General features: G+C 38.5%; 1 protein-coding gene across 1 annotated transcript in view; it reads right to left on the bottom strand.

Moving 5' to 3' along the window:
* LOC100679968 (venom dipeptidyl peptidase 4) overlaps positions 1–13,125 on the bottom strand; it is a 297,831-nt gene that overhangs the window by 152,653 nt on the left and 132,053 nt on the right. The window contains exon 6 of the mRNA XM_031925590.1: positions 6,426–6,568. Within this exon, the coding sequence (XP_031781450.1) occupies positions 6,426–6,568 (143 nt within the window). The remainder of the gene's footprint in view (positions 1–6,425; positions 6,569–13,125) is intronic.

The following is a 13,125-nucleotide window of genomic DNA, read 5'->3' as shown; positions in this document are numbered from 1 at the left end:
TTCAGAGATTGTGAAGACTCATCTTCAACTGGAGGATATGTAATAAAATTGTATGGCGACTCAATTATGTGGAGAAGCTATAAACAAGTTTACGTATCACTCTCTACCTGCCAAGCTGAGTACTTGGCAATGAGCAATGCTTGCCAAGAAATTGTATCGTTGGATAAAGCTATCAGAGATATAACAGGGAAAACTATGTATCCTGTTACCCTGTGGTGCGATAACAAATCTGCAGGGGACTGCACTCAGATGGAAGGAAATCACAAGTTGAGAAACTTTGATGATGATCTGGAAACAATTCAGAGAAACCTACAAATCAGAGAAAAGACTGGGAGTAAAAGTCACATGGCAGAAACACATGGATACTACATAAAACAGTGTGTCCTAAAGGGACAAATCAGAGTTAAATGGATATCTACTACCGACAATGTGGCAGACATTATGACTAAACCTCTGCCTAATGATACTCATAAATACCTCAGAGATAAAATATTGAACATAGAAATTCACACTTAATTATAATTTTCAGAGTTTTATATATATATATATATCAGACGAATAAGAATTTTTGTACATATTTCAGATACAGGAAACCAAGGAGAAACTAATTCAGAGTAAAGTTCAGAGAGTAAAAACGCAGACGTACAGGAGGACAAGCGCCCCGAAGGGAGGGAGTGTTGGCGAGTCTTCGCACCGCTTGCCGTCTGTAGTAGACTACAGGGCTAATCTAGCGCCACCATGCGGGCAGCGCTAGGTACTCACGCGTGCTCTGCAAAGTACTCTCTCTCCTGCTGACCGCTCTCGCAGCAACAGCTCCGTCGCTCGACTTATAGATCTAACAAATAAATAGAGTGTTACAACAAGAATATTAGTGCCTAATTTTTTACGAGTTCTCCTCATCGACCATCCAACTAGGATTCCTCCAACAATTTATGCAAAAAATTTTCTTTTGTTAATAAATAACGTCCGCGCATGCGCGAAAATATGTACAAATAGCGTGAAAAATTGGTTCCAGTGCTCATTCGGCTCTGACCTCTGGAACCGAGCGGTATCATAATCATAGTCCTAGATAATTTAGTATCATAAACAGAAATTTTTTTTAATCTGCGCAGGTTATAATTTATATTATTTCTCATTCGAAGTGTGTTTTTAAAATTTTAATCACTTCAACCTTGTGCATATATTGACTATGGGTTTCAATGGAGGGGCGCTGTTTGTTTTGGCGATCGGTGAGACGGGTCTGAAATCGTTACCTTTAAGTAGATGCTATTGCACAAGGTTGTTAATTAATTGATGATTTAAATGAGATATTAATATAATAGAGAGGTCACTCTAATTCATAAAAAATTATGAACTCGGAAAATCGGAGAATCGGAGAACCGGAAAATCGGAGAAACGGAGAACCGGAGGAACGGAGAACGCCAAAGTGGTTTTCTTTTTGATATAATAGGGGAAGGGGATTAAAAATTAAAAAGTCAAAACAAACTAAAATCTGAAATTCTAACTAAATATGGAGTGTAAACTTCAATATTAAAATTGGACAAACGATCCGAATCATAAATTACATAAATGAAACTATAGATCAACACTATAAGTAATCAAAGGTAACTTCACTCCTTACACAATTTCCTAGCATAACTCCGTGGCTTTTACGGAAAATCTGAAAATTATTAATTTGCTAATATACATTAGCTTATACTTTTAACGCACAGAATGATATAATTTGCTCCACAAATATATATCTCATTTAACTGCAATAACAGAATTAAGAACTATTTAGATAAGAACACATCTATTTAAGAGAGAGCACACAGTGGCGCTGTCATCGTTTAAGAAGTTGAAAACTATAGGCCACGACAACGCGACATAAACCGTCATAGGTGTCATACGACATTTCGTAGATGGCGGGACTGCCGTACGGCTCCTGCAGTGTCGTACTGCCATTCCGGCTCTGGCATAGCCGTAGCTGCTGGAAGTGTCGCCACGGTTGTGACGGACGTTTAGGCCCGTTACAACAATGGACAAAAGGAACAGAAACAAATAAATACTGACCCACCATGTTAAATAAGTATTATCCTGCAGTGCAGCATTTATCAGGAATAGATTAGTATATAATAAATATCTGATTTTCATCTTTAGTAAAATCTCCAAATTTATGAAAAATAATACATTACAAATTATATACTATGCTTTTTTCCATAGCCTGATTAGTTATGGCATAATTGCATGGGGTGGTGCGTATCAAAACAAACTACAACTACTGCAAAAGGTTCAAACAAGAATATTAAAAATTATAAATAAAAATACCTTTCAAAAAATAATTCCTCTAAACCTGAAGCAATCATTCGCATATGAAAGTCTTCTGTTTTACTATGATAATTTTAAATATCAATACTGTCAATCGGAGAGTAAAACTAGACACACCAAAGTATAACAAAACCATGAGTACTAAAAATAGCTATATCAAAGCAATCAGTATTTTCAATAAATTACCAAATGAACTCAAAACTCTACAAAAAAGAACAAGAAGAAAAAAAAATACAAGATTGACTTAGGAACAATGAATAAAACAAACGCAACAATGAAAATAGATTGCCAACTTATTAATTTGTGGCTAAAATCGATATACAACCAAGATAGAGGTGCACGCCAGTGCGTAATATGCTCTAAAATACAGGAATTACTGCAACATAAAAATAGAACACTAATTGAAAAAGAAATTAACAATAGTAAGTATGAATATAGAAAAGACTTAGCATCGAATGATAGCGTAACTTTAGATATTAGAACATATATTTGCGCTAAGGGCAAATGTAAGTTATACAATGATCGACAACATCGTCGTATCTCCAACTACAACTACAATAAAATGATAAACTCATATCCGAAAATTATTAATAGTCTAGATAGTATAACAAATGAAATAATAGATACATGGAGACAAAAAACAGGAAACGGGAAATCTAATATCAAATATATACAATTTATCAAAGGAACAACAAATGAAATAGAAACAAAAATAGATTTTAATAGAGAAAGATATAAACCAATAGAAACGGTTTTCGACAAAATTGATGAAATGGCGGAAGAAAATAATAAAAATACAAGTAAAAAGGCGGCAATGGATGCACCTGGTCAACATATTAACAATTCAACCAGTCACAGGATGACATATGGAGATATCAATTACCTAGGTTCAAACAAGGCAATTTTTTACTTTGATAAAGGAATAAGAGGTAAACAAATATTCACAAACACAATGTGTTCACAAAACACAGTCATCTTACAATGACATCGTAGTTATTGATGATATAGTTTTTACTTCAACATGTAAATGTGATTCAGATAACCAGCACAAAAAGATGTTTCCACATTATAGAGTTACCTGTGCAGTCGGACTTACGTGCCCGGCTAGGCTCAACTCCTATGAAAGAATAGCATATGCAAGAAATAAAAATGCGACAACAGAAAGATTTACGACGGCAAGATCTATGCTAGTTAGGAATTGGTAAACTGAAGTGCTTGGGCACAAAGATAAGATTTCAAAAACGACTATGTAGATGAGATATAAATATAATGTACAAAAATATAGAATGTGGTAGATAAGATAGAAATATAATATACAAAAATATTGAATCTCATATTTTGTGCAATGTAATCTTAATTAGCATAAATTAATTTTGTGACATCGTCACATTACTAGTAACTAGACAAAAATATAGGATCTCTAAAAATTTTAGCTTATAATTTAGCTTATATAATAACAAATACCCCTGGTAGAAATCATTCTAGTTCCTAGTCGGGATAGACCGGTGACAGATCATGAAATGTAGTTTACAGCATTTAATGGTCTGTTACTGGCTGGTCCTGGATGGGGAGTGGAGTGATTTCTACCAGGGACGGGTCTTATTCAAAATGTTAAATAAGATTATATATCACTTTTAAATCACGACACACAAATGAGGTTAATTAGAGTTGGGACGAAGAGAGTAAAAAAAAAACTCTTGTAATCCAACCAAAGTTTGTGTGAATGTGTGAACGTATGAAGGATAGTAGGATCTGAGTAAGAAAGTCTGACTCAGAGACATGCTACTTTATGAATGAATGAATTGTATGGAATGATGATTATGGCTGGAGGTAATTGCTGTGAAGATCACAGCATAACTATCCAGCATCTTGTTATATTTTATTTTTATTAAACCGGACCGGCGAACAGGAAACTACGTTTTCCTCTGCAGGATTTGCGACGTTATAGTGTGTTTATTGTGTAAAATAATATCTACTCTGTATCGGATTGCAAATGTTTATGTGTAACTCTGTTTATATGTAACTCTGGCAAAATAAATAAATAAATATATTTTATATGTTATTATCATTACAATCCTTAAATTAGATATTATAATATAATAATAAAATAGACGATGTGCCCTCTCATCATCAAGTCTTACCCCATTACAGTTTAATGAATTTATCAACAATATTTGAATATCTGCATACTTTGTGTGTGTGTATGTGTGTGCGTGTATGTGTGCTTATCAGCGAACCTTTAAATATGGGCGAGTGCCTTATGTGAAAAGCAAAGTGTTTCGCTTTTAGCGATGTTTCTTATTGCTTTCCTTACCTCATTTTTAGTAATTTGCTCTTCTTTTCTTGTCAACTCTCCGCCCTCCCCTTTCCTGGTTCGCTTTCTCCCTCCCCTCTCTCTCTTTTTTCTCCCCTAACTATTTTGTTTAAATGTTTTATCCTTTCTTCATTTTTCTTCTTTTCTGCTTCTTTTATCATCTTTTCCATTTAAGCCTGCTCTTTTTTCTACCAATATTCCCCATTCTCGTTTTGCTTTTAGATACTCTTTCCTTCCTACGCCTTATTTTATTGCTTTACCTAGCTTTCTTATCTCTACTTTTTTCCTTCTGTATTCATCGTTCCACCACGAGTTTTTCTTCTCTCTCTTTGCGTTTCCCTTTTTCTTTCTGATTGCTTTGTCCAATTTTTGCTTCAACTCTGTCCAATCCGTTGCCTCTTCTCCCTTGTTCAGTTCTTCCCGGTATTGCTGTATTGGTTTTTCCATCTCCATTGCTCTTGTTGTCCGTTTTTCCTCCTCTTTCTCATTACTCCAGTTTGTTGCGCTCGTCTTTATCTCCGCTGCTTTATGATCTGATTCCAACCTATTATTAATATTCATTTTACTTACCCCTATTCCTTCTTCCTCGTTGGCTATTACGTAGTCTATTACTGAGCAGCCTGTCCCTCCTATGTATGTGTATTCTCTTTCTTTTTCTCCTTCAATAGGCCCGTTCATAATGATGATACCAAGCTCCCTTATCTTGTCTAGTAATTCTTCTACTTCTCTGTTTTTCTTTTTGTCTTTCGATACTCTTGTAACTGCGATTCCCTTTTTATCTATCTCTTTGTTTTGTGGTGACCTTTTCACAGTTTTTTCTATAGCTAAGGCGTCCCTTTTCTCTCCTATTCCCTCTGTCCTTTCCTTCTTATTTTTTGCCCTCGCCTCTTCCAGGCCCCTATCATTTCTTTTTATACCGTCCCTGCTTTCGACTTTAAACTGTCCTCCTATTTTCTTTGTTTCTAAGTGTTTTCTACCCTACCTCCTCCTCCTCCCCTTTTTCCGCCTCTCGGTGTTCTCGCACTTTTTTAAGTTCCCGCCTCTTCTAGTGATTTTACGATACTTGGTTGCGGTAATCTAAACCCCTGTTTTTCCGTTCCGTTCCCGTACTTCGTTCCGTGCATTATTTCCTGCAACTCCGTGTTCGTAAAACTCATATTTTTCCCCCACTATTTCTATCCTTCACTTCCTTTTCCAAACCTCTTCCTTCTGTCACCCTTTTTCGCGTCCCTTTCCATTGTTAATCTATCTCTGACCTTCTCATTTTTTTACCTCCTGCCTTTTTAACCTCTTTCTTTACCTACTCTCACCTTCTCTCTCCATTTTTCCCTCCCATTCAGTTTCCCAATCTCCTCAAACTCACACACCAACTTTCGCACTACCTTACACAATCAAATCTATTATGGCACTCCTATATTTTTCACTATGATGTACGTAAAATGAAAAATAATATATTCTGACCTCTTGACAGAAAAAGAACGTTCAATACATATGTTTTTGTTAGTTTACACTCGTGTGATTATCACTGTCGGTTCGTTCACGCAATAAACCTTACACTTGTGCAGAATCAACTTTAGCGCATTTTTAACAAAATATAGCATTTTCTCAAAACTTGATATAATCGAAATCGTTTAGGCTTATTTGTTGTTAAATGTGATTATACTGCAAATGTTTTGAATATTTGTAGTGTAGAGACTGAATCATCAATAGATACATCATACATTAACGCAACATCTGTCATAGCTTATTATCGAATCATATTTAAAAAGAAAAAAATTAATAATTTTTTACAGCACATACGTACACTTGGACAACCAATGGATAACGCGTAATTTCATCCTCTCGTAACCCAGGCGGTAAGTATAGCCTTACTTGTGCATTGTAACCTCCGCTTATCTGAACTGGAAACGTTTTGATTTGAGGAAGTGCTAGGTGCGATATTCGTTCCTGTAAGAAGTTTATTAATTTATGAAAATCCAATATTATGATTAATTAATATCAAGGAGGGCAATAGCTCTATGATGGCAAGTATACAGTACAAAGTTACAATACGATGCCTTCGGTGTGTCAAGTGTAAAGTACAAAGTACAATATAAAGTCTTTAGGATGGCAAAAACACAGTACAAAGTACAACATAAAGTTCGACATCAAAAGTCGTCTGTAACTTTAACGTGTATTAATACTTATTACGTTTCAAATCATATAACTTCTATTCTAAGGTCCAGCTCAATATTAAATTCAACATGTTCGAAGCTTTTGATATAACGAACACTGTCACATTTTGAATCCCAGAATTGGCTCTGCTAAAGCTAAGTAATGAGCTCATATAGCTTAAATTCTTATGTAGTCATGTGAAATGAGCTATACAGGTGAAAAGTAGATTTTCGTTATAATTATACAGAAAATTTGCGAAAAAATATGTACTTATTTTTATCTAAATTACTTCTAACATGCCTTAAAAAGCAATTAAAGATAGCAGTAAAAGCAAAAAATGAGAAAATTTTAATTTTTATATGGCTGTAACTTGCTTTGGGGACACTTAAGGGTCTGAAATTTTTTCTTTTTATTCGAGATTATACTGGACTAGCACATTTATTTTGTTTGATATTTGATATAAAATATAACTAATGTGATTCACCTCGCTCCTAACATCGCTCGGTTAAAATATATACACACACACATATATATATATATATATTGCAATAGTGACACAATTTAAGTTTTGTTTAAATCTTTTTTACTAATTTTCGATAGTGTAACGAGCGGCGAGTATTCGTATTTTTAGCGCGCTGGTTTGTCGCAAGGTTAGGTTAGAATAGAAGTCGACGGGGTCGTAGGGCGGTACAATCGGCCCAGAGAGGAAGAGTTCTCGAACGAACTCGTCGACGGAGCCCGCGGGGCCCGTCAGACTATCGTAAGCGCGCGCATAAGGAGGTCGTCTCTTAAACCCGCGAGAGTGCCCACTGCTGGAGAGTATTTGGACTGTGTTTTCGTTAGGAGCGTCGAGACAAGGTGTACGGCGTGCCCTGCTTAGTCTCGCGTTTTGAGCGAGATTTGCAAGGAAAGTACCGAAGGGACCTGGAGGAGCGCTTCCTGCGAATCATCCAGAGTGAGAGGTGCGAGTCAAGTTGAACTCTTCGCATCGAACGTAAGTTTGTACGTCAGCACAAGTCACCGTAGGCCAACGCTCACTACCACCGAGTGATCGGCCCGACTTGTGCAGACTATCGCGTTGCCTCTCGCCTCGATAAACCGAAATTCATTATTGTAAAGTTTTTGGGTCATTTTTACGCGTCACACTCGGCTACGCGTTTAAATAGCAGAGTTACTGGTCGTTATGACTTTTCTACTTTCATAGTTTCAAACCATACATTTTATATCTTCAGTTCCGATTACTCTGTTGTTTTATTCTAACTTGCATGCACCCGTTCCCTTTCGATCAAGAACTCATGAGATCTGTTCTATGCCGAGGAATCTCGTGATGCACCTCAGATCATCTTCACGCGGAGAAAGCGTGCCGTGCTTCCAACACCATGCATTTGTATTTCAGGATTTATCCGGTGACACAGCACGAGGAGAAGCATTATACAGTAGCTAATGTCCGCTGTTCTCATCAGCCACACCCAGGAATAGCCTGCCGCGGCATCATAACGTGATAGTTACGTTAAACAACATCTATCCGAATAATGCGTATTGACTTGGTGACACGGCGTGGTATCTGCGACGCCGTGCAGCTAGATAAACGCCCCGTTACAATAGTATTAACAAAAAATGTCTTGATGATGATCATAATATTTTTATCGATAGGCTGTTTCTAAATAAAGATGATTTACGCATATCTTCCAAGTTCCACCTGCAGTGCCTTCGCCATAGTAGCTGTAACGGTTAGAGTTAACATTTGGGCTGTATTTTTTATTGACGGTAGAAGTTATCTTGTCAGTAATTGCGTAATCGTAAACCTCGCTGTAAGCCGTAGAACGCAGGCGGAAGTTACACGCCGGAATAACTAACGGGCGTCTGCAGAAATTGTCAAGTGTGGGCAAGAGAATAAGTGATTTTTCAGAAAAGAGTAAGTGTATTTGCTACAACTAAAGACCCGGGGACGTGCGAAAGTCGCTATTAACTCGTAACTTCGGTAAATTCGATGGCTATATAATGTTGAAATTACGTTATCTATAAAAAAGTAGTGTAGTGATAGTGTGCTTACGGTTGTATAGGAATCCCCTTGAATTCTAGGCTATTTTGCGTTGTAAAAAAGGGTTATTTTGGTCTAACCGGATAATACGGACCTTGTGACATGACATAGAAAAGTTATACGACTAGCAGTATGAGAAGTTATCTACATAATATTAATTCGCTTAAATTTTTGTCCAAAACGTCATTTCAAGTTCAATTTATCTACATAATAATAATTCGCTTAAATTTCTGCCCTAAACGTCATTTCCTATTCAATTTATTTGAATTCCTCCGATTCTAATTGAAATTGTATTAACTATCACATGAGTCCTAACATCTTAGAATATTCCTACCGTTTTATTTTGCTTCCTCCAAGAGGAAGCTATGTAATAGTAAAATTTTGAGTTTCATCAAAACTTCAAGAAAATACTTTTTGGTGTGTTAGAAGTTCAAATCAAGTGTTTTTAGAAAATTGATGTGTGTGTGTTTATTTTTTTTATGTGGCGTAGGCAGAGCAAGCTCTGCACAGGTGGCCCTCCGACACCGGATCCCCACAGGTACTATCATTGAACAATACTTTTGTGGGGCCCGTTAACTAGCCTTTTTTGGCTTCTCCTTTAAAGTTTGACATTTCTGTACATCCTCCATCCAAGGTGATTAGGGGTTCCGGATCAAACTCGTCTTCTTCATTCTGCATCGTCCTGCCGTCTTCTTCCTTCTGCATCGTCTGGTCGTCTACTTCGAACAGTATCGACTGGCTATCCTCTGAACATACTCACCCCCGACACCTACGTTCCTCTACATCGGGTGAGGGAGTCTGGACTCAAGTTAGTTACCTACTTTTCTCAGCATCGGTCTGAGGAGCATTTAGAGGTACTCAATCCTAGCTCCTACGATCTTCTGAATCGGGCAGGGGAGTGAGAGCTTAACTCTATGACCTACGTTCCTCTGCATCAGTCTGAGGAGCGTTTTGCATCTATTACCTAGTGGCCTTCGTCTAGCAACAGCTTTACTCAGCTATTTTGCCATGTTCTTTCTTTCTATTCTCTTCATTATTTCTAACCTTCTTGATAATAATAATAGGCCTTACGTAGTTGTTTACTGCGCACCAGCCATCTTTCAACGCATAGCTGTAATCATTGACTCAGGGGTCACCCTAGCCTGAAGGTACTGCTCGAGTCCCTCTCGTTCCATTTCGTATTGCGAAGAGTTGCAGAAAACATGTTCCGCATCTTCGTTTGCTTCTAAACATACCTGGCAATTTGGATTATCTTCTTATTATCTTGAAGCGGTGTAGGTAGGATCGAAAGCACCCATGTCCGCTTAAAAACTGCGTAAGGTAGTAATTCACTCCCCCGTGTCGTCTATTGGTCCAGCCAACAATACATGGTATGAGGCAGTGCGTCCATCGCCCATTTCCACTAGAGTCCCATCGTCTTTACCACTCAGCTAGGGTTTGTTCCTTTGCGGATTTCCGAACTTCCTTTTGAGTATTGTCACTATGCCTGTTATCTTCGTATATATTCTTTCGTTCTGTTGCTAGGAGGTCAATAGGCGGCATACTTGAAATAACGCACACTACATCTTCTGATACTGTTCGGTAGATAGGAGCGACCCGCAATGCACTTCTCCTATAAACTGTTGACAGCTTTCGTGCATAGGACTTAACCAGCATAGCGTCCGCCCATATTGGGGCACCGTATAACATAATTGATGTAGTTACACTGGCTAGGAGTAACCTTTGGCCCTGCGTTGGCCCACCTACATTTGGCATTAGTCGCGATAGTGCAGCACCGACTTTTGCTGCCTTATTGCTCGCCTTCTCAAGATGCTACTTAAACGTTAGTCTGGCGTCTATAGTGATTCCCAGGTACTTAATGGTCGGCTGAGAGTCTATTTTATGACCGTCCACTGACAGCGTTATTGTCTCTATTTTCTTTCTACTGGATATAAGAATAGCCTCCGTTTTATGGCTATCAAGCTCAAGTCAAGTCTGCTTTAGCCAATCGTGGATTATACTTACTGCCTCGTTAGCGATTTCCGTCACCTCTTCCTTTTGCTTTGCTAATACTACTACTGCAATGTCATCTGCAAACCCTACAACTGTTGCACCTTCGGGTAGCTCTAGCCTAAGTACGCCATCGTACATGATGTTCCACCATAGTGGGCCGAGTACTGACCCTTGTGGGACCCCTCCGGTTACTTGATAGGTTTTCGTGCCACTCTCTGTGTCATACAAAAGGGTTCTGTCTTTCAGGTAGTCAGGCATAATCCTTCTTATATATGCGGGTACCTCTTTTTTCCGTAGTGCCTCCTGTATCTTGTCTCAGCTGGCTGAGTTAAACGCATTTTTAACATCCAGTGTAATAATAGCATAGTACTTCTTAGATTCTCCTTTTCATCTTTTTCCTTCTGTTGCAGTTCTAGTGGCGTCAACTACTAAGCTTATGGCATCAAGAGTGGAGCGTTTTTTTCCTGAAGCTGTATTGATATTCCGCAAGGCCGCCTGGTTTTTCAATGACTTGGTCCATTCTAATGCCGATTATGCGCTCTAAGATCTTGCCCGGAGTGTCCAGCATGCAGAGTAGTCTGTACGAGGAAGCTTCTCCAGGTGGCTTATCTCCTTTTGGTAGTAGCACCAGGCGTTGCTTCTTCTAGTTATTAGGAAACGTCCCTTATTCAAGACATGAGTTGTACAAGTCCACAAAGACATCGGGGCGTGCCTGTATAGCTTGTTTCAATGCAATATTGGGTATGCCATCCAGGCCTGGAGCCTTGTTGTTCCCAATTCTTTTGCATGCAGCCAATAATTTCTCTATGGTGATTGCTGGAATAGTTTCGTCATTCGCCTTCGCTTCAGGAATAGCTGTTACTTCCAGTTGAAGGGGAAACGGTGTGGTCACAATACGATCCAGCACTTCCGGGCTTTTAGCAGGGGGGATATATCCTCCCTTTATCTTCTTTATTACCACTTGGTACGGTCGCCCCCAGGGGTCCAGCTCAACCTCGTCCTGTAACTCTTTCAGGCACCGTCGTTTATTCTCTCAAATTTTCCTCTTGAGTATCCGTTTAGCATTCTTCATTTCTTTATTTAGGGCGTCTACTATTTCTTTACCACGACCAGTCCATTTCTTCCTAGCCCGCTGTTCCCGCCTTCTGGTTTGATGACACTCTTTGCGGGCCCGTCGATTTCATTATCCCACCAGTATACTGGCGGTCGTCTATTGTTGGGAGTTTTCCTTGGCATTGTTGCGTCGCAGGAATGTCTCCTTATCATAATCCTTCGTTTCCCAGCCGACTCTTTTCGTCGTTGCCCTCCCGTTGGATCTCTGTTTTGATATTCTTATCTCCATTATTATCGCTTGGTGGTCACTGTTTGTGTAATGATCGCTCACTATCCACGATCTAACTGAGCCAATCAGGCAGCTGCTGACAAATGTGAGATCTATGATGGACCCTGCGTCTCCTCTTTGAAATGTGTAAGAACATCCCTGGTTAACTAAGACCAAGTCAAGAAGGGCGAATGCTTCCAATAGCGCTTGTCCTCTTTCGTTCGTCCTTTTGCTGCCCTACTCTACTGCCCAGGCGTTGAAATCGCCTGCTATCAGTACCAGTTTTCTTCCTATAGCATCCTGTACTATTTGGTCCAACAGTTGTCTGAATTGTTCTATTGACGTGTTGGGTGAAGTATAGTAACTGTAAATGTGTACGCCTGCGACCTTGGCGCGTGCGAATCCTTTATTACGTCTTGTCATTTTTTCATGGAAAGTGGCGTATCCGCCTGCCCATATCGCCGCTTTACCAGTACTGTCCATATCCCACGATGGTTTGTCCAGGTCTCTGTATTGTTGACAAACGATGGCGATGTCGATTCCTGTCTCGCGGACATACTAGCTTATATGTGCTCAAGCTCAAGGACATTGTTTAAAAGTACATTAGTTATAGTATGAATGAGGAGATTTGGTTTAAATTTCATAGAAAAAGTTTTATAAGCATATTATACAATATCCTGGAACTTGAGCTCATTTGGGCTATTCGTTCCTTTGGAATCTTACGGTCAGTGAATTATGGACTTCCTATTATACGTAGGTATTATAGAGGTATACAGAAGGCCTAAAACCATCAAAATAAAGGTATGTCTAAGATACCTAAGATAATAAATTATGTCTAAGAATAGTAAAGAAAATTTGGTTTATTTATATAAGGATTTATAAATTTTTTATGAAAAATTTTGATTTTAATTTCAAAGGTGGTGTGCCCTCTTAAGTAAAGAGCTAAAATGTAAAAATTATTTTGTATTATGCTTTAATGTTATAATGTTATTACTT

The sequence above is a fragment of the Nasonia vitripennis genome (genome assembly GCF_009193385.2).
Source record: "Nasonia vitripennis strain AsymCx chromosome 3 unlocalized genomic scaffold, Nvit_psr_1.1 chr3_random0002, whole genome shotgun sequence".
Classification (NCBI taxonomy): Eukaryota; Metazoa; Arthropoda; class Insecta; order Hymenoptera; family Pteromalidae; genus Nasonia; species Nasonia vitripennis.
The sequence above is the reverse complement of the archived record's forward strand: the minus strand, read 5'-3'. Positions and strand labels throughout refer to the sequence as shown.